Source organism: Saccoglossus kowalevskii, chromosome 16 (genome assembly GCF_978046115.1).
Source record: "Saccoglossus kowalevskii chromosome 16, keSacKowa6.1, whole genome shotgun sequence".
NCBI lineage: Eukaryota > Metazoa > Hemichordata > Enteropneusta > Harrimaniidae > Saccoglossus > Saccoglossus kowalevskii.
Genome location: NC_140656.1, coordinates 14,320,853 through 14,343,311, shown reverse-complemented (window position 1 = coordinate 14,343,311; position 22,459 = coordinate 14,320,853). Strand labels below are relative to the sequence as shown.

Genomic DNA, 22,459 nt, shown 5'->3' with positions numbered 1-22,459 from the left:
AACTTAAATATAAACATTAACTTACTTTCTAAAATGTGCCAGTTTCAGGCTTCCTAGGTGGTACGGGGTGACCTGATTTTCAAAACGAGGGTGAGGGAAACTCATCATGTCCAGCGAACATGTGAATGCGGACTGTACAGGAAGTTACTCGAAGTCGCTTTTTATGTGAGTTTACGAAGATTAAATTGTTAATCCGCAAAATATTTTGAACCTGAAGACATTGTATTTTTCTTTTTCGCTCTCCCTTGAAGTCGACAAAGTGCCAGGTCAGAGTGTACAAGTCAGTCGGTGTCTTGGTTGATGTTTCCAACACACAGACATTTTTCCACTAAGATTACAGCGAATGAGTTTACAAAATACACAGGCAAACATGTCAACTGTTGCGAAAAATGAGAAAGATGCAGCTCTGATTGTAGCCGAGGAGATGGTTACAATGGAAACAGAAGCAACGATTAATCATGATGTTCCTAACACGAAGCAAGATGGAAATGATGGACACCAGGGAGATGGGGCCAGTCCCATCAAAGACGAAAAAGATGACACAGTTCCCGTGGGCTGTGATGATGATGATGGCGAGGAGGATGACGATCCTTATTCTTATACAAAAAGGAATCTGTTCACGTCTGAAATCTACAAAATAGAAGTAACAAACTTACCCAAACATTATGGTTTTAAAGTAAGCATTGATAGAGCTGGATTTTGTGAATACTGTAAATAGTTTTAATTTCACTCCTAAAACGATTTTATGGCATTTGTGAAAACAAAATTTTGCAAGTCATTGACACTCCATGTGGTAGGACACCAAAGTAATTTTCACTGCTACACAATTTGGCAATTTTCACACTCGCAAAATTTATGGAAATTTCTCTCTGCGAACTTAAAGCAATTTACAGTACTGTGGAATACTTTATTTTCGCTGGAATTAATTTTCGCTGAAAAGGCTTTTTGGGCGTTTTGCTTGGAATTTATTTTCACTGATTTTTCATGAGTTTAATGTGAAAATATAGGAAAAAAAGTATATTCGCTGGATTTTATTTTCACGGAATCATCCCTTCAGCGAAAATAGCAAAAATAAATTCCAAGCGAAAATAAAGTATTCTACAGTACATTTTAACTTTGTTTCACACACATTTGATGAAAACCATTTGATGCTTGGTCATGCAAATAAGCATGTATAGAGAAGAAATGTGTTAACTCCATATTGAATTTTGCAAAGGGTTGTGGAATATAGAATTGAACTTTAGAGGGCATTGGGGAGGGGGGGATCATATAATTTCCATACATTCCTGCGCTGATGATGTCATTTACTGGATTTAATTTATTTATTTAATTATTTATCTTGTATGTTGGCTTACTAAATTTATGTATTGTATCTTGTCATGTATTGTAGCAATTAAAGAAGATGTTTACTAATCAACTGAATTTGAAACCAAACAAGATCAAGATTTTCAACAGAGCCACGTATTGCTTTGTCACATTCAGGTTTGTACACAAAGGCTAGATTTAGCATGCATGTCTATGCAAATACTGTGATTGATCGGTATTTTGGATTGGTCTGTACCAACAAATCCAACTGTAGCCTTAAATATTAATCTGTTATAGAAAAATCAATCTTGATCTCTATATTTTGAACAAAACAAATTTAAATATGTAAAATATTGTTCTGACAATGTTTTACAGATTTTTATAGTAAATAAAAACAGATTCATAAGCTATCACTAGTCTTATTCATTCTCAGCAAAAAAGATACAAAAGTGTCACATCAATTTGTTTTTAAACATTTGTTTTACATTCCTGGCTGATTTTGGGCAATGATTTTTATATATATATGTTTTCAATTCTCTAGGTGCGAAGAAGACAGAGATTCTGCCATCAAAGCTGTTAATGGTTTCACATGGAGGAAAAACAAACTTGGTGCAAAGGTAAAATTTGAAATATAAACGTAAAACCTCAGAGTATAGCGGAAATGCATGTTGTCTAGGGAATAAAAGACGATGCACTGTCCAATATTGCATGATAACAGGGTAAGGATGGAGATGTGCAAGCCAACATTCCCGTCCAAGCTCTGTTATCTTTTATTGTAATTATAATAACTCAAATTGTTGAAAACTTGAATAACCATGCAGTGGTTCCCTTGGAAGGAAAGAAAATGACAGTGTGGCCTGCTAGTCAACGACACTTGCATTTCTGTTGTACAAGAACATTCACACTCGATCACTCAGGTAATTTTTTAGAAGAAAATAACTCAGATTTGTTAAGGTGAATGAATCATAAATGGCTAGTTATAAATTGAGTGTTTGTGTATTGTGCCCAACACTGCCCAGTTATCGTCTAATAACTGGTCATCATTGGTACACATCAATTAATTATAACATGCTGTTGTAGCACACAGTACTATAATGCTGCATGCGTAATAGCTTATATGATCAGTTCATTGTGATTACTATACATACACGTTGACCATGGATTTCAACCAACACTATCTTGTACAAAAGTTTGAATCTGATATAATGCGAATTGGTGCCTTCTACTTGGGCAATACAAAGACGTATTTGGGTAGACTAACTAGAGAAGAGGGTTAAGTACAGGTGGAAGTGCATATACTGTAAAACCATTTATTGTCACTGACATTTAATTTTACTGTTTTTATGTTTTGAGCAATTTTACTGTTTTAATTTCATGAATTTGTCAAGGAAATAGTTTTATTGTTATTTCACATGTTCACGTAGATTTAATTTAATAGCGAAATTAAAACCCAGTGAATAATTAAAACATTTACAGTAAACTAAAAATTGCATTTACTGTAATCATTAAAATGTAACATCCCTGTCATTTACATAAGCGCATGCGCTTCTAATTGATTAAATGATGTAGCACTGGAGGAAAGTGACCACAAATTGAACTGATTGAAATAAAAAAAAAAGATTTTTGAAAGTAATAAAATGAAGGCATACAAGGCTGTGCCAGTCTGATTGATTGCAATTGAGTTGTAAATTTCGAAAGAATATGTTGTTAACCAGCTTGATATCTCTTTTAATAGAAAGCTAACCCTGCTCAGGACCCTCACATCAGGAGTGCCCAGAAAAGAAAATTAGATGTCGAGGCGACTGACAGCAAAAACAAAATTGTCAAGAAGACTAATGAAGAGAGTATGTTGTTGGATGACAGTATACCAGTACATGAAAAGTAATTTGAATTATGTTTCTTGGTTTATCCTTAACTCATTCATTCCAAACAGATTTCTTGTTTTGTGCCTGTATTGCCCTACCAGTACTTTCTAGTTTCTTGAATTTTGCCTAACTAGTTTCTTGATTTTTGCCTAATTAGTTTTTTGATTTTTGCCTAACTAGTTTTTTGATTTTTGTCTAACTAGTTTTTTGATTTTTGCCTAACTAATTTCTGCCCAAGTAGTCTCTTGGTCTTTCCCTTACGAGTTGTTTTTTGTTGTTGCCTAACTTGCATGTATTTACTCCTGACAAATCTGTATTGTCTGATCCTTGCCTAATAATGTTAATGCATTAATTATTCACTAGGTTTCAATTTTGTTATTTTTGCTAAATTAAAGTTTTAATTCACGTGAAAATGCAAATTAGAATAGAATGCAAATTAAAATAGAATGCATTGTTTCACTTGCATATTTGTGAACTTAAAACCTGAACCTTGGTGAATATGCTCAAAATTGTGAAATTAAATGCCAATAATACAGTAGTCTATGTAGTGTAGTTTTTTCCAATTTATTTATTTGGGTCACAACTATGTGTTTTCATGTGCATGTGTTTATGCGTATAATTCCATTTCTCAGCGAGCATTTTTTTTTTACAAAGACAAGATGCATTGGTATCTGTATTTGTCAATTTCTATTGTTTAATGAAATCTGACTGATTGAATTGAGCTCTTCCCCCTCCAACAAAACATTAACAAGATCAGCTTCATTCAAACAAGGTGAAGTCATCACGCACAGTCTTCTGCTTGGATATACCATGATAATAATTTCCATGTGACATGTATTTTAATTGCAGGTTAAATAATGTGGCTACTCCACTATGGAAGCTGGATTACAAAGACCAATTGGTAGTGAAGGAAAAGGAAATGAGTGAAGTTCTCAAGTTCATTGCAAAGAGAATAGAAAAGCAGTGTCCAAACATGTTGGGTTACATCAAACGACAGAAGTAAGCGAACCTTTGCTTTAAATGCATTAATTCACTGGGTTTTCATTGAGCTTTTTTCGCTGATAACTAAAAAAACGCTAAAATAAATTTATGCAACATGTAAAAAAATGCCAGTGAAAATAAATAGTTTTACAGTATTTATCAGAAATATACAAACAATGTTTCATGATTACTAGTAACTTTTAATGTCAAAAACACTATAATGGTTTTCAAGAAAGAATAAATGTTCTTTTATTTCAAATACAAACAAAAACAATTTACAAACCATTTGACAATTAATGTTTTTAAGCAAATGAATGTTATGTTTCTACAATTTCCCACAGATTTATGATCTGTAACATTTTGAATAAGTACCTCTCATATAAACCAAACATTATTGATGAATGAACGAGTCAGCAGTAATTTCACACACTGTTATACCATGGATTTTTTTTAATAGATAATGAAATTTTTTTTTTTCAGGATCTAAATATAATGTGAAAATCTCTCGAAGTAATTTTTTTTACCATTATTATTTAATAACTTTTGTTTTAATTTGTAGGAGGTTATACAATCATCAGTGTTGCAAGTTGGACTCTATCAAACCTTCTGTAAGTTGTCAACTAAATCATTCTTGATCCATCTTTCCTAGTCTCAAATTGTTCTAAGATTTAGTTACTGAGATTCATCTAGTGTGCTCACACTATGATCTGAGGTAAATCTGGGCAATTCACTGAGGTACATTTACAAAGCATGCTGGGTATAGAACCAGGTACATTGTACCTGATTTTTGAACACCTTGAGGAGCCTGAATATTAAATATTGTGCAATTAAAATTTAGCAGTGTACTGACCCGTATTAGTAGTGCTTGTGTGACAGAGTTGTGTCTGTGGTCAAAGTAACTCATATTTTAACCCTATTAGTGCCAATTTTTTCCCTGCTTAAAATGGGCTAAATTTTTTCACAGTTTCTGTTGTTTTCACTGATTTCAAATTTAATTTGAATCAAGCAGACAAAATGACATTGCTTATAGTTTTTAATAAAAAAAAAAGTTTAAATTTTCATCAACATTTTCTGCTCAGTTAATAATCCAGAGCAAATGCTGTATCTCATTGTCTATCATCCTGTATGACTTTCTGACTCAATTCACCTACCGGTAATGTTCTGTGTCTAATTATTTTCAGCCTGTTACTGAAGCATACAGAAATAAATCTGAATTCTCTATTGGTGTCAGTCCTGATGGACAAGGTAAAACCCTCATTAGTGTGCAGCTTACTCAGTGTCTTCACATTTGTTATCTGAATTCTCTATTGGTGTCAGTCCTGATGGACAAGGTAAAACCCTCATTAGTGTGCAGCTTACTCAGTGTCTTCATATTTGTTATCTGAATTCTCTATTGGTGTCAGTCCTGATGGACAAGGTAAAACCCTCATTAGTGTGCAGCTTACTCAGTGTCTTCACATTTGTTATCTGAATTCTCTATTGGTGTCAGTCCTGATGGACAAGGTAAAACCCTCATTAGTGTGCAGCTTACTCAGTGTCTTCACATTTGTTATCTGAATTCTCTATTGGTGTCAGTCCTGATGGACAAGGTAAAACCCTCATTAGTGTGCAGCTTACTCAGTGTCTTCACATTTGTTATCTGAATTCTCTATTGGTGTCAGTCCTGATGGACAAGGTAAAACCCTCATTAGTGTGCAGCTTACTCAGTGTCTTCATATTTGTTATCTGAATTCTCTATTGGTGTCAGTCCTGATGGACAAGGTAAAACCCTCATTAGTGTACAACTTACTCAGTGTCTTCACATTTGTTATCTGAATTCTCTATTGGTGTCAGTCCTGATGGACAAGGTAAAACCCTCATTAGTGTACAACTTACTCAGTGTCTTCACATTTGTTATCTGAATTCTCTATTGGTGTCAGTCCTGATGGACAAGGTAAAACCCTCATTAGTGTGCAGCTTACTCAGTGTCTTCATATTTGTTATCTGAATTCTCTATTGGTGTCAGTCCTGATGGACAAGGTAAAACCCTCATTAGTGTGCAGCTTACTCAGTGTCTTCACATTTGTTATCTGAATTCTCTATTGGTGTCAGTCCTGATGGACAAGGTAAAACCCTCATTAGTGTACAACTTACTCAGTGTCTTCACATTTGTTATCTGAATTCTCTATTGGTGTCAGTCCTGATGGACAAGGTAAAACCCTCATTAGTGTGCAGCTTACTCAGTGTCTTCATATTTGTTATCTGAATTCTCTATTGGTGTCAGTCCTGATGGACAAGGTAAAACCCTCATTAGTGTGCAGCTTACTCAGTGTCTTCATATTTGTTATCTGAATTCTCTATTGGTGTCAGTCCTGATGGACAAGGTGAAACCCTCATTAGTGTGCAGCTTACTCGGTGTCTTCACATTTGTTATCTGAATTCTCTATTGGTGTCAGTCCTGATGGACAAGGTAAAACCCTCATTAGTGTGCAGCTTACTCAGTGTCTTCACATTTGTTATCTGAATTCTCTATTGGTGTCAGTCCTGATGGACAAGGTAAAACCCTCATTAGTGTGCAGCTTACTCAGTGTCTTCACATTTGTTATCTGAATTCTCTATTGGTGTCAGTCCTGATGGACAAGGTAAAACCCTCATTAGTGTGCAGCTTACTCAGTGTCTTCATATTTGTTATCTGAATTCTCTATTGGTGTCAGTCCTGATGGACAAGGTAAAACCCTCATTAGTGTGCAGCTTACTCAGTGTCTTCACATTTGTTATCTGAATTCTCTATTGGTGTCAGTCCTGATGGACAAGGTAAAACCTTCATTAGTGTGCAGCTTACTCAGTGTCTTCACATTTGTTATCTGAATTCTCTATTGGTGTCAGTCCTGATGGACAAGGTAAAACCCTCATTAGTGTGCAGCTTACTCAGTGTCTTCACATTTGTTATCTGAATTCTCTATTGGTGTCAGTCCTGATGGACAAGGTAAAACCCTCATTAGTGTGCAGCTTACTCAGTGTCTTCACATTTGTTATCTGAATTCTCTATTGGTGTCAGTCCTGATGGACAAGGTAAAACCCTCATTAGTGTGCAGCTTACTCAGTGTCTTCACATTTGTTATCTGAATTCTCTATTGGTGTCAGTCCTGATGGACAAGGTAAAACCCTCATTAGTGTGCAGCTTACTCAGTGTCTTCATATTTGTTATCTGAATTCTCTATTGGTGTCAGTCCTGATGGACAAGGTAAAACCCTCATTAGTGTGCAGCTTACTCAGTGTCTTCACATTTGTTATCTGAATTCTCTATTGGTGTCAGTCCTGATGGACAAGGTAAAACCCTCATTAGTGTGCAGCTTACTCAGTGTCTTCACATTTGTTATCTGAATTCTCTATTGGTGTCAGTCCTGATGGACAAGGTAAAACCCTCATTAGTGTGCAGCTTACTCAGTGTCTTCATATTTGTTATCTGAATTCTCTATTGGTGTCAGTCCTGATGGACAAGGTAAAACCTTCATTAGTGTGCAGCTTACTCAGTGTCTTCACATTTGTTATCTGAATTCTCTATTGGTGTCAGTCCTGATGGACAAGGTGAAACCTTCATTAGTGTGCAGCTTACTCAGTGTCTTCATATTTGTTATCTGAATTCTCTATTGGTGTCAGTCCTGATGGACAAGGTAAAACCCTCATTAGTGTGCAGCTTACTCAGTGTCTTCATATTTGTTATCTGAATTCTCTATTGGTGTCAGTCCTGATGGACAAGGTAAAACCCTCATTAGTGTGCAGCTTACTCAGTGTCTTCATATTTGTTATCTGAATTCTCTATTGGTGTCAGTCCTGATGGACAAGGTAAAACCCTCATTAGTGTGCAGCTTACTCAGTGTCTTCACATTTGTTATCTGAATTCTCTATTGGTGTCAGTCCTGATGGACAAGGTGAAACCTTCATTAGTGTGCAGCTTACTCAGTGTCTTCACATTTGTTATCTGAATTCTCTATTGGTGTCAGTCCTGATGGACAAGGTAAAACCCTCATTAGTGTGCAGCTTACTCAGTGTCTTCATATTTGTTATCTGAATTCTCTATTGGTGTCAGTCCTGATGGACAAGGTAAAACCCTCATTAGTGTGCAGCTTACTCAGTGTCTTCACATTTGTTATCTGAATTCTCTATTGGTGTCAGTCCTGATGGACAAGGTAAAACCTTCATTAGTGTGCAGCTTACTCAGTGTCTTCACATTTGTTATCTGAATTCTCCATTGGTGTCAGTCCTGATGGACAAGGTAAAACCCTCATTAGTGTGCAGCTTACTCAGTGTCTTCATATTTGTTATCTGAATTCTCTATTGGTGTCAGTCCTGATGGACAAGGTAAAACCCTCATTAGTGTGCAGCTTACTCAGTGTCTTCATATTTGTTATCTGAATTCTCTATTGGTGTCAGTCCTGATGGACAAGGTAAAACCCTCATTAGTGTGCAGCTTACTCAGTGTCTTCATATTTGTTATCTGAATTCTCTATTGGTGTCAGTCCTGATGGACAAGGTAAAACCCTCATTAGTGTGCAGCTTACTCAGTGTCTTCATATTTGTTATCTGAATTCTCTATTGGTGTCAGTCCTGATGGACAAGGTAAAACCCTCATTAGTGTGCAGCTTACTCAGTGTCTTCATATTTGTTATCTGAATTCTCTATTGGTGTCAGTCCTGATGGACAAGGTAAAACCTTCATTAGTGTGCAGCTTACTCAGTGTCTTCACATTTGTTATCTGAATTCTCCATTGGTGTCAGTCCTGATGGACAAGGTAAAACCTTCATTAGTGTGCAGCTTACTCAGTGTCTTCATATTTGTTATCTGAATTCTCTATTGGTGTCAGTCCTGATGGACAAGGTAAAACCCTCATTAGTGTGCAACTTACTCAGTGTCTTCATATTTGTTATCTGAATTCTCTATTGGTGTCAGTCCTGATGGACAAGGTAAAACCTTCATTAGTGTGCAGCTTACTCAGTGTCTTCACATTTGTTATCTGAATTCTCCATTGGTGTCAGTCCTGATGGACAAGGTAAAACCCTCATTAGTGTGCAGCTTACTCAGTGTCTTCATATTTGTTATCTGAATTCTCTATTGGTGTCAGTCCTGATGGACAAGGTAAAACCCTCATTAGTGTGCAGCTTACTCAGTGTCTTCATATTTGTTATCTGAATTCTCTATTGGTGTCAGTCCTGATGGACAAGGTAAAACCCTCATTAGTGTGCAGCTTACTCAGTGTCTTCATATTTGTTATCTGAATTCTCTATTGGTGTCAGTCCTGATGGACAAGGTAAAACCCTCATTAGTGTACAGCTTACTCAGTGTCTTCACATTTGTTATCTGAATTCTCTATTGGTGTCAGTCCTGATGGACAAGGTAAAACCCTCATTAGTGTGTAGCTTACTCAGTGTCTTCACATTTGTTATCTGAATTCTCTATTGGTGTCAGTCCTGATGGACAAGGTAAAACCCTCATTAGTGTGCAGCTTACTCAGTGTCTTCACATTTGTTATCTGAATTCTCTATTGGTGTCAGTCCTGATGGACAAGGTAAAACCCTCATTAGTGTGCAGCTTACTCAGTGTCTTCATATTTGTTATCTGAATTCTCTATTGGTGTCAGTCCTGATGGACAAGGTAAAACCCTCATTAGTGTGCAGCTTACTCAGTGTCTTCACATTTGTTATCTGAATTCTCTATTGGTGTCAGTCCTGATGGACAAGGTAAAACCCTCATTAGTGTGCAGCTTACTCAGTGTCTTCATATTTGTTATCTGAATTCTCTATTGGTGTCAGTCCTGATGGACAAGGTAAAACCCTCATTAGTGTGCAGCTTACTCAGTGTCTTCACATTTGTTATCTGAATTCTCTATTGGTGTCAGTCCTGATGGACAAGGTAAAACCCTCATTAGTGTACAGCTTACTCAGTGTCTTCACATTTGTTATCTGAATTCTCTATTGGTGTCAGTCCTGATGGACAAGGTAAAACCCTCATTAGTGTGTAGCTTACTCAGTGTCTTCATATTTGTTATCTGAATTCTCTATTGGTGTCAGTCCTGATGGACAAGGTAAAACCCTCATTAGTGTGCAGCTTACTCAGTGTCTTCACATTTGTTATCTGAATTCTCTATTGGTGTCAGTCCTGATGGACAAGGTAAAACCCTCATTAGTGTGCAGCTTACTCAGTGTCTTCACATTTGTTATCTGAATTCTCTATTGGTGTCAGTCCTGATGGACAAGGTAAAACCCTCATTAGTGTGCAGCTTACTCAGTGTCTTCATATTTGTTATCTGAATTCTCTATTGGTGTCAGTCCTGATGGACAAGGTAAAACCCTCATTAGTGTGCAGCTTACTCAGTGTCTTCACATTTGTTATCTGAATTCTCTATTGGTGTCAGTCCTGATGGACAAGGTAAAACCCTCATTAGTGTACAACTTACTCAGTGTCTTCATATTTGTTATCTGAATTCTCTATTGGTGTCAGTCCTGATGGACAAGGTAAAACCCTCATTAGTGTGCAGCTTACTCAGTGTCTTCATATTTGTTATCTGAATTCTCCATTGGTGTCAGTCCTGATGGACAAGGTAAAACCCTCATTAGTGTGCAGCTTACTCAGTGTCTTCACATTTGTTATCTGAATTCTCTATTGGTGTCAGTCCTGATGGACAAGGTAAAACCCTCATTAGTGTGCAGCTTACTCAGTGTCTTCACATTTGTTATCTGAATTCTCTATTGGTGTCAGTCCTGATGGACAAGGTAAAACCTTCATTAGTGTGCAGCTTACTCAGTGTCTTCATATTTGTTATCTGAATTCTCTATTGGTGTCAGTCCTGATGGACAAGGTAAAACCCTCATTAGTGTGCAGCTTACTCAGTGTCTTCACATTTGTTATCTGAATTCTCTATTGGTGTCAGTCCTGATGGACAAGGTGAAACCCTCATTAGTGTGCAGCTTACTCAGTGTCTTCACATTTGTTATCTGAATTCTCTATTGGTGTCAGTCCTGATGGACAAGGTAAAACCCTCATTAGTGTGCAGCTTACTCAGTGTCTTCATATTTGTTATCTGAATTCTCTATTGGTGTCAGTCCTGATGGACAAGGTGAAACCTTCATTAGTGTGCAGCTTACTCAGTGTCTTCACATTTGTTATCTGAATTCTCTATTGGTGTCAGTCCTGATGGACAAGGTAAAACCCTCATTAGTGTGCAGCTTACTCAGTGTCTTCATATTTGTTATCTGAATTCTCTATTGGTGTCAGTCCTGATGGACAAGGTAAAACCCTCATTAGTGTGCAGCTTACTCAGTGTCTTCACATTTGTTATCTGAATTCTCTATTGGTGTCAGTCCTGATGGACAAGGTAAAACCCTCATTAGTGTGCAGCTTACTCAGTGTCTTCATATTTGTTATCTGAATTCTCTATTGGTGTCAGTCCTGATGGACAAGGTGAAACCTTCATTAGTGTGCAGCTTACTCAGTGTCTTCATATTTGTTATCTGAATTCTCCATTGGTGTCAGTCCTGATGGACAAGGTAAAACCTTCATTAGTGTGCAGCTTACTCAGTGTCTTCACATTTGTTATCTGAATTCTCTATTGGTGTCAGTCCTGATGGACAAGGTAAAACCCTCATTAGTGTGTAGCTTACTCAGTGTCTTCACATTTGTTATCTGAATTCTCTATTGGTGTCAGTCCTGATGGACAAGGTGAAACCTTCATTAGTGTGCAGCTTACTCAGTGTCTTCATATTTGTTATCTGAATTCTCTATTGGTGTCAGTCCTGATGGACAAGGTAAAACCTTCATTAGTGTGCAGCTTACTCAGTGTCTTCACATTTGTTATCTGAATTCTCTATTGGTGTCAGTCCTGATGGACAAGGTAAAACCCTCATTAGTGTGCAGCTTACTCAGTGTCTTCACATTTGTTATCTGAATTCTCTATTGGTGTCAGTCCTGATGGACAAGGTGAAACCCTCATTAGTGTGCAGCTTACTCAGTGTCTTCATATTTGTTATCTGAATTCTCTATTGGTGTCAGTCCTGATGGACAAGGTAAAACCCTCATTAGTGTGTAGCTTACTCAGTGTCTTCATATTTGTTATCTGAATTCTCTATTGGTGTCAGTCCTGATGGACAAGGTGAAACCTTCATTAGTGTGCAGCTTACTCAGTGTCTTCATATTTGTTATCTGAATTCTCTATTGGTGTCAGTCCTGATGGACAAGGTAAAACCCTCATTAGTGTGCAGCTTACTCAGTGTCTTCACATTTGTTATCTGAATTCTCTATTGGTGTCAGTCCTGATGGACAAGGTAAAACCCTCATTAGTGTGCAGCTTACTCAGTGTCTTCACATTTGTTATCTGAATTCTCTATTGGTGTCAGTCCTGATGGACAAGGTAAAACCCTCATTAGTGTGCAGCTTACTCAGTGTCTTCACATTTGTTATCTGAATTCTCTATTGGTGTCAGTCCTGATGGACAAGGTGAAACCCTCATTAGTGTGCAGCTTACTCAGTGTCTTCATATTTGTTATCTGAATTCTCTATTGGTGTCAGTCCTGATGGACAAGGTGAAACCCTCATTAGTGTGCAGCTTACTCAGTGTCTTCACATTTGTTATCTGAATTCTCTATTGGTGTCAGTCCTGATGGACAAGGTAAAACCCTCATTAGTGTGCAGCTTACTCAGTGTCTTCACATTTGTTATCTGAATTCTCTATTGGTGTCAGTCCTGATGGACAAGGTGAAACCCTCATTAGTGTGCAGCTTACTCAGTGTCTTCACATTTGTTATCTGAATTCTCTATTGGTGTCAGTCCTGATGGACAAGGTAAAACCCTCATTAGTGTGCAGCTTACTCAGTGTCTTCACATTTGTTATCTGAATTCTCTATTGGTGTCAGTCCTGATGGACAAGGTAAAACCCTCATTAGTGTGCAGCTTACTCAGTGTCTTCACATTTGTTATCTGAATTCTCTATTGGTGTCAGTCCTGATGGACAAGGTAAAACCCTCATTAGTGTGCAGCTTACTCAGTGTCTTCACATTTGTTATCTGAATTCTCTATTGGTGTCAGTCCTGATGGACAAGGTGAAACCCTCATTAGTGTGCAGCTTACTCAGTGTCTTCATATTTGTTATCTGAATTCTCTATTGGTGTCAGTCCTGATGGACAAGGTGAAACCCTCATTAGTGTGCAGCTTACTCAGTGTCTTCATATTTGTTATCTGAATTCTCTATTGGTGTCAGTCCTGATGGACAAGGTAAAACCCTCATTAGTGTGCAGCTTACTCAGTGTCTTCATATTTGTTATCTGAATTCTCTATTGGTGTCAGTCCTGATGGACAAGGTAAAACCCTCATTAGTGTACAGCTTACTCAGTGTCTTCACATTTGTTATCTGAATTCTCTATTGGTGTCAGTCCTGATGGACAAGGTAAAACCCTCATTAGTGTGCAGCTTACTCAGTGTCTTCACATTTGTTATCTGAATTCTCTATTGGTGTCAGTCCTGATGGACAAGGTGAAACCCTCATTAGTGTGCAGCTTACTCAGTGTCTTCATATTTGTTATCTGAATTCTCTATTGGTGTCAGTCCTGATGGACAAGGTGAAACCCTCATTAGTGTGCAGCTTACTCAGTGTCTTCACATTTGTTATCTGAATTCTCTATTGGTGTCAGTCCTGATGGACAAGGTGAAACCCTCATTAGTGTGCAGCTTACTCAGTGTCTTCACATTTGTTATCTGTTATTTTGAAATATAACAACATTTTAGATTATAAAATGTTCAAAAGGATGTCTTCTTCAGTTCGAAAATGTGAGGGACATTGTCATATTTGAACACTTTCGTGTAATGGGAAATATAATCGTGTCACTGAATGATGGCACTAGCTCAAATCTTGTGAAATGAGACTTGTTGGCATTTTAGTATTTTGTTTCTCACTGAATTATATCTGTATGCAGGCAAAGGTATTTATTATAATGAGGTTATGAGACTATTTGGGCAGCATGGGATCACTTTGACCTCTGTTACATCAGTCAATATAATCACTGTACAAAATGTATTATTCCGTCTTTCAGAGAAAACTGTCGGATTTAAAATGGGAAGTTATAGAGGTAAGGATGCACAGCTTTAAAAATATAGCTACAACCAAGGACAGTTAAGTGTGTATATTGCATGTATGGTCCAAGTTTAGAAACACATGGAAAAACACAGGCACCAATAATGTTTGTACTGTCTTATTAAGCACTGTGTCTAATCTTGGTGGAAGCACTTTCTAATTTCATCACTGTGCAAGGCATTATCACAACACACAATACAGCACTTCTGCAACATTGTTTATGACAACCTTTGAGAATGTCTTGCTATTTTATCCCTGGTTGTAGAATACCACAAGCCTATTTACTATCTATACAATTTCAACCCAACTCAATCTCTACTAATACTATCACTATCTATTCTCTTGCTTTTGTTTTTATATATATATATACATTTATAAATTTCAATAACAGTTGAATCCAACAAGCACAGTGTGCAAATGACATCACATGTTTTACGGATGAACATTTTTGTAAGTCTAACGTCAGTTACATGAATGGTTCAAGTCATGTGGGCATTAAAGATTTAAAATCCATCTGATAGAAGAAACCTTTCATTTCAGTTTAAATTGATAAATATTTGATAATATTGATAAATTCATAAATATCTATAAAAAGAATGTGTTTTGTGGTCCTGATAGTAATAGTAACTATTCAATGTTTGTAGGTGGTTTTGACACAGTGGTAGAACCCAGTAAATGTTGTCACATACCACAGTCAATGAAGACTGCAGCTAAAGCTGTACAGTCGTACATTCAGCAGTCGGACAGACTCGGATACAATAATCGCAATCATGATGGATTCTGGAAACTGGTAACGATGCGGACATCATTGAGAAATCAGACCATGGTACTGGTGACTGTCAACACAGAAGGCCTATCTGAGGTTAGTACAATATTGACTTTATTTTCTTTTTCTAGATTTTGTCAATTCGATGATTGGCTAATTTATAAATGCCAAGTAATAATGGATTTTTGGGGAAGGGAAATCTGATATTTTTTTCTGCGATAACAGGAAGAAATCGAGAAAGAAAAGAAATCATTACTAGCTTATTATGAAGATGGAGCTGGCAAGGACGACAAGCCGTCATCATTGCTGATACAAGCACAAGAAAATAAGTATGTGGTCATAATTGTCTTTAAATATTAAAGGGCGGTGGTCGTCACACTACGCAGGTGCATTTGTTTTGATAAACATGGATTTTCCCACAATCCAATGCTCTCTTCTATAAATGGAAATAACAAGTATGACCTAGGCGCGACTTGCACTAATTACCGCCAGTGACTTTTTCGATACCTCCAATCACCTAAAAAAATACCTAATTAAAACTTGGTAACGTCTCAGTATGTACTCGTTGATTTGTGCAACAGTCAAAGTCGCCATCTTTGTTTATACGAGACCCATGTGTGGCATGACGACTACCACCCTTAAAGTTTGAAATTTGCATATAAATATTTCTCTACTATAAAAAAAGTCAGTAATTCACCTTTTTATCAGCCATTACCAGTAGTTATTATAAAAACACAAAGCCTGATCACTTTGTACTTTTAGCTCATGAATATACCTCCCCAAGTAAGGCATTAATCATATTAAATTTACCTTATTAGGATTGGAGTAAGTGGTGTCTATGATATAGACTCCCCAAGTGAAGCATTATTTGGAGATCCTTACATCACTGAAGATATATTGGGAATAAAATTCAGGATTTCAGCAGAAGCATTCTTTCAAGGTAGAACATATTAAAGTTTCATTTCATTAAAAAATTCTGTGATAAAGTAAACTAATAAAAGTTCTGTGAGATTTGTATTTAGGAAACACTGCAGCCTAAAAAAAGAGGACCATTGACTTGAGCAGTGTCCATCTATGTTTGCAAAATTTTCTCAGTAATTCTGCTGCATGCTCTTAAAGTACGATGTGTTTTACCAGCTTTTGCTTTTGCTGGGTTGACCACTGTCAGATTTGTTCATTTAATTACTTCTGCATTTTTAGTGAATGTTGACATCTTTTTTAACTACTAGGACGATCAATTTTGATACCTGGGTTACCTTCGGTGGCCCAGAGGCCTGCCTCTCTTTCTTTACCCTGGTGGTGCCCATCTCAGTGCAGTGCATCAGGCACTATTTGCAGTTCAAAATATTGGTCACGGAGAGGACCGACAGTTGTCAATTTGGGTACTTTATATAGCACAGAAACATTTGACTATAACCATGCATGGCACAGTTATTTGAATTTATAAGCAATCTCCAAAAACTGACTGCTAAAAATTCATTGTTATGTAAGCCTCCTCCATGTACATATGAAGTTTTAATGACAATCTTGTTTTAAAATGCACAGTCAATGCGTTTGATATGGGTCCCATGAGAACATGTATTTAAACGTTCTTACCGACTGACACTTTAAAGAACTAGACAAACTGATTAATTTTAGGTTATAATTTTCTCAATAGTTAATTCTATAGCAGCCGGTATCCTGTATACAGCCATTAAAGAAATAAGTGGAGTCAGTGAAAACACCACGGTACTTGATATTTGCTGCGGCACAGGAACTATCGGGATATCACTGGCGAAGGTTGGTATAAGCATGCTTTTATGTTAGAAGGATGATAATTCAGACACACTCTCACTCAGGCATGGTTTGTGCAAAAGTATTGAACTGTTTTGAACCTAGAAACCTATCTGGAATGTACTCTGCACATTTTCTGCTAGAGATGAGTTTTTGTAAATTTTATTTATAGCAACTTTAAAGCTAAAATTGAAAAAATTGCCAGCAGTGAAAATTACACTATTCAATGTATATACAATTTTATTTACAGAATGTGAAGAGAGTGATTGGTGTGGAGATGTGTAAACAAGCTGTAAAAGATGCCGAACACAACGCAAAGGAAAATGGTAATATACTGTGATATTACATTAGATGTTTGAATGTCATTGTGAATGTATTTTGCTGAATTGACCTTTGAGATGACAAATAACAAGTCATTGAAAATGACACAGTTTCCGTAAAAGTTTTGAAAGTTCTCTTTGTGCTCGTCATATTAAAGCGGAGGAGTTGTTGCGAGCATGTCCTTGAAACTTGAGCTCCAAGTGACGTATACAAGATTGTTTATTTACATCAAAACATGTGTTCCATGTAGTAGTAATATGGCCAAAAATAAAAACAGCTGTTATTCGGCCATCTTTGATCTGATTATGAAACACACTGATATGTATGATGTATGTGCCAAATACGAATGAAAATGGTAGGTAAATTGTGGAAATATAGTAGTAAGGCCAAAAAGTCAGATGGTTGTCAATCGGCCATCCTTGACCAGATTTTGAAAGAAATTGTCATGGACATGCATCCTAAAATGTATAAAGTACATGTACAATTTGAATGAAAACTGACAGAGCACGTCCAAGATACCGCATAAAAAAACCAAAAACAAGATGCCTGCCAGTCGACCATCTTTGATCCAATTGCGAAATAAATCGTCATGGACATGTATCCTAACATGTATAATCTATGTACATGTACCAAGTTTGAATGACAACTGACAAACATGTCCAAAATACAACATTTTCAAAAAAACAGATGGCTGCCAGTCGGCCATTTTGAATCGAATCGCTAAACCACTGCATGTGCATATGTCCCACATAAGGTACTAGGCACATGCAAAGAATGAACAGAATCGGTCCAAGGGATTCTGAAATATGACTCTGGACAGACTGACGCACGCACGCACGCACGGACGGACAGGCTCAGGAACTCACTGACGGTCTGGGACATGTATCCTAACATGTATGATCTATCTACCAAGTTTGAATGAAAACTGACAAAGCATGTCCAAATTACATTTTCAAAAAACAAGATGGCTGCCAGTCGGCCATTTTGAATCTAATCGCTAAACCACTGCATGTGCACATGTCCCACATAAGGTACTAGGCAAATGCAAAGAATGAACGGAATCGGTCCAAGGGATTCTGAGATATGACTCCAGACGGACGCACAGACGAACGGACGGATAAAGACCGAATTATAAGTCCCCATTTTCGGTCTTCGTCTGAACGGGGACTAAAAAAGAGGTGAAGGAAATTTTAATTAAATAGATAACAAAGTGTCATGCATATAAAATCCATTATACCTTTATAGTACTAAATTTAAACAATATTGTCGTTTATGGTGTATGGTTTTTACACTTCCTCTGTCCACGTGTGAAACAAATTACGGAGTAGTTTACAAAATCTTGGCAGTTTCGATAATTTCAGAAATCCTATCATAATGCATATTTTGCAAATCTCATTTAGCTATTTTCTTCATGTATTTTCAGTGGTTTTGATAGAAAAACATTTTTAAGAGGGAGTACACCTTTGTTACCATTGGTAACACTCTATATTTGTTCTAATCTGATCATAATCTACTGACCGTTCCAGGTTCGTAAGAGGGTGCAAGGCCTGGTCTGAACCTCTGATGTTTTATATATTCAGTTATAGTTTTTTTGATGGTCATTGGGAAGACTGAATTTTTATGTAACTGTGTTTTTAAACCCAGTAAATGAGGAAAATGATGAATTTGGGTAATCAAAATAGTTGAAAGTGTATCAGAAATGTCTAAGTGAATTAAATTGTGAAACAAATATTTTCTTGTTTTTCCTAAACACAGGAATCACCAATATAAAATTCTTATGCGGCAAAGCTGAAGATGTCCTCCATAAAGCTATATATGATGTCTATGGTAGCAAAGAAGTAGTTGGTATATTGGATCCTCCAAGAGCTGGATTACGTAAGTGAAACTGTGTTCTTATCTATTTAGTGTTCGATAGCGATTGGAATGTTAGGTCCACCTTTTTAGTCCCCATCTGGCGTGGTCGGAAACTTGGACTAGTGTTTTGAGTTGTTCAAATTTAAGTCATAATGGAATACATATGTTCATCAGTTTGTTTTTATGATTAAACCCCAGAAAAACACCAATGTTCATTAGTGCCGACTTGTGGCCTCCAACATGACTCATTCTAGTTAAAATGACATGAGCTTGCTTCCGTTTTAAAGCGGGGGAGTCGTCACCTGCGCATGCATCAGATGGACATAGCGTGTCATTGTTTACAAACAAGCACCTACCCATGAGCCTTTGCGTTTTTAGCGTGTGTTATCGTCGCTTGGGATTCAATTCCAGCGGGGCACAGGTGACCACCCCTCCAGCTTTCACTGTTGAGTGGGTAAGCAATATTACACATGCAGTGAAAGGTCAAATTGCTATGAACGATAAATAAAGGAATGGCGTATTTTACATTTGTCATTAGATGCTAAGGTTATCCGTGCCATCAGAGGATGTCAGTACATTAACAAACTAGTGTATGTGTCTTGCAGTCCACGGTCAGCTGAATCTAACTTTGTAGAGTAAGTACCAGTATCACCATTGTTATTGCATGATGTCATACTCTGTATGATATTAATATTTATGGACTGGATATGGCTTTTGCGGCCCAAGGTTGTGCTTGCGGGGGCGCGTAATCCGTATGACCGGGGGCAACAAAAGCAGTATACAGCCCACGAAGGTTTTATCATATACCTTATTGGTGTAATTAAGGTTTTACCACGGCGTAACCTAAAACACATAACGCAATTTAGAACGATACATTTTGTTTTGATTGATTGATGAAGAGAAATAATAAGAGAAATTATTGCTCCCCATGTGAGGGTGCACTTTCCATAACGCTACATAAAAAACCACTGTATTTTTCATGCAACGTTTTGCTTTATTTTTGGTGCCTTGCATAATTTGTCCCCATGGCAAATGCATATACCATGCGACTTCAAACTGACCAATCATGACAAACCTGTGTTTGTTTATAAAGTTGATTGCCTTAACTGCACATTGTCTTGCCAGGGAGTGATTTTGTTGGTTAAATTGTAGAACCTAGCAGATACTCGCCAATTGTTCGACATAAACTATGATGATACAATGGTATTTAATAATTGTGAAATATTTTGGCCATATTCCTCTGCATAACCAAGTGTTAATGAATGCGATTTCTACTAATTCATTGCAAGATATTAATAAATTTTAAAAATTACAATGACATACCTACACAATGAGAATATTATGTTATTCTTTGATTTCAGCCTTTGCCGACAAACATCGAAGAGAATCAAAGGTGAAGCCTTCAGACCAACATGTGCTATACCAGTAGATTTATTTCCTCATACTAAGCACTGTGAATTAATCGTGTTATTTGAAAGAGACTCTGTGACGATTTCACATAACGATAGCAAACCTAACGAAGAGACAATAGTCCCTGAACAAAATACCAGTCATGATAGTGGAGAACATGATATCGATGGGGTATCAAAAACTGAACACGATAGCGACAAGATTCCCGATAAGCAATGTACGAGTGATATTGTAATGAACACTGAAGAAAGTACCAGTCATGGCAGTGGAGAGCCTCTTGATACGCAAGGTACAAGTAATATCGATGGGGTATCACATAGCGAGCAAAGTACCAGTCATGGCAGTGGAGAGCCTCTTGATACGCAAGGTACAAGTAATATCGATGAGGTATCACATAGCGAGCAAAGTAGCAATAGCGGAGAACCTCTCAACAAGCAGTCTACAAGTGATATAGATGAGAAAGCACCTTGCACAAAATCGATGTGCATTGAACCAAGTGATGGTCTAGCATCAACCATTTCCCAGCACTCTTGTATTGAATCTGGTGGGTCAGTTGAAAAGGATGTGGAAACTGAAATGCCTTCAGCAAATGTTGAGACCAAGGAAGCAGCAGTATGTAGTGATAATGGAGTTTCTAAAATGGACTTGGATAAACAAAATGTATAAACCTAGATCAGATTGATTTTTCTCAATTGTGTGTTTAAATAATTTCATTTCTGGGGTTTCAGAACAGATCCTGTGAACATTTAAACTCGCAATATGCAACAGCGTCCTTAAACGAATAGTTTATAATTCTCATTATTTAATTTTAAATACATTTTAAACTTTTAACCCTCGCTATGATTGTATGGGATGACTCTTGTCTGGAAAAGCACAGTAGGGTTTTCTCGTGGGTATTATAGGGTCCCAAACAATAGTCATTTAAAATAATATGATTACCATATTATATCGTTATGCTAATGCTACGACTTCATTCAATTTTCTATTCTGCATCAGTTAAGTTTTGTGAATAACCAATACGCTACATAATTTGGATTTTCTCTCAATATCCCAAATTATTGAAAATCAAATTTGAGACTACTGCTGAAGCTTAATTTAAATTAAAAATTAAAATAGGACTATGAGATGAATGTGATCCACAATAATTTTATAATTCTGCATCAGTGGTTTGCAGTCTGATTTATTCAAGAGCACCTGTGCAACAATTTTAAATTAAATCTGATTTTGTTTTTGAGATCAGAAATTGCCTGATGCATGATGCATGATTATCACCATAAAACTAATCCTGCAAATTAGTATGCTAGATTCAATCCAAATCTTTAGCATCTTTAGCACAGACACACCAAGTCTTATTGGTATTCATTGATTTCAATCATAAGCATCCATTTATCATGTTTAATTGGAATATGATGATCAGCTGTTAAAGATATCAATGGAAAAGCCAGAAATTGACTATAAAGATTCATTGAAATGCAATGATTAGTACATGTACTTGAGATTGATGAAAACTGACATTATGCAAAGATTTTTAACCCAAAACTAATCCTGTATGTGCTACGTACCAAGTTCGACTGAAATATCAATGGAAAAGCTGGAAGTTTAATAATGTGCACAGATTAATGGGATCTGTGTATTTTCCCACAGCATTAATGTACCAAGTTTCTTAAAATAATGACAAACAGGGTAAGATGACAATTCTAGAGTGATAACACCCCCTCCCCATTATATACAATGTAGGTAGGTGGGGTGGGAGTTAACCATGCATTTTTGTGCAACAAAATGTCAAGATAAAGTCAGATCATAGTAATTATTGCTGTGTTTGTGCCTTGATCATTTATCCCACTGTAGCATCAATTGATTTGGATGAAACTTTGATGCACTAACCCTAGTGATGTAGTTGTGCTGCGTCCACTGGTTGCCTAGCAATGACCCCACAAATCAGTTATAAATAGCTTTAAAGATAGGTCAATGAAATGCTTTCTGAAATGTATTTCCACATTGATACATGCAACAGTTTGAGCCGCAAAACTGCAGCACAAAATTTCTTTTATCAAAGATCGAATTTTGAAAATCTTTTACAGTTTT

The 22,459-nt window shown here is 36.8% G+C and overlaps 1 protein-coding gene across 1 annotated transcript; it reads left to right on the top strand.

Moving 5' to 3' along the window:
- Positions 1–81: 81 nt before the first annotated feature.
- On the top strand, positions 82–21,210 carry LOC102809766 (tRNA (uracil-5-)-methyltransferase homolog A-like). Its single transcript, XM_085491092.1, has 16 exons — positions 82–676; positions 1,391–1,482; positions 1,847–1,922; positions 3,041–3,186; positions 4,020–4,169; positions 4,711–4,759; positions 5,333–5,396; positions 14,210–14,245; positions 14,895–15,112; positions 15,242–15,345; positions 15,835–15,956; positions 16,674–16,795; positions 17,040–17,115; positions 18,866–18,985; positions 19,503–19,599; positions 20,326–21,210. Exons 1-16 carry the CDS (start codon positions 344–346, stop codon positions 21,038–21,040), a joined length of 2,520 nt encoding a protein of 839 aa, XP_085347218.1. The 5' UTR covers positions 82–343; the 3' UTR covers positions 21,041–21,210.
- Positions 21,211–22,459: the final 1,249 nt, after the last annotated feature.

Bases quoted from the DNA above. Each gene is read 5' to 3' on its own strand.
- LOC102809766 (XM_085491092.1), top strand. From the start codon at position 344: ATGAGTTTACAAAATACACAGGCAAACATGTCAACTGTTGCGAAAAAT. The intron at 677-1,390 runs GTAAGCATTGAT...CATGTATTGTAG, and splicing joins CCAAACATTATGGTTTTAAA to CAATTAAAGAAGATGTTTAC. The intron at 15,346-15,834 runs GTATGTGGTCAT...TTACCTTATTAG, and splicing joins ATACAAGCACAAGAAAATAA to GATTGGAGTAAGTGGTGTCT.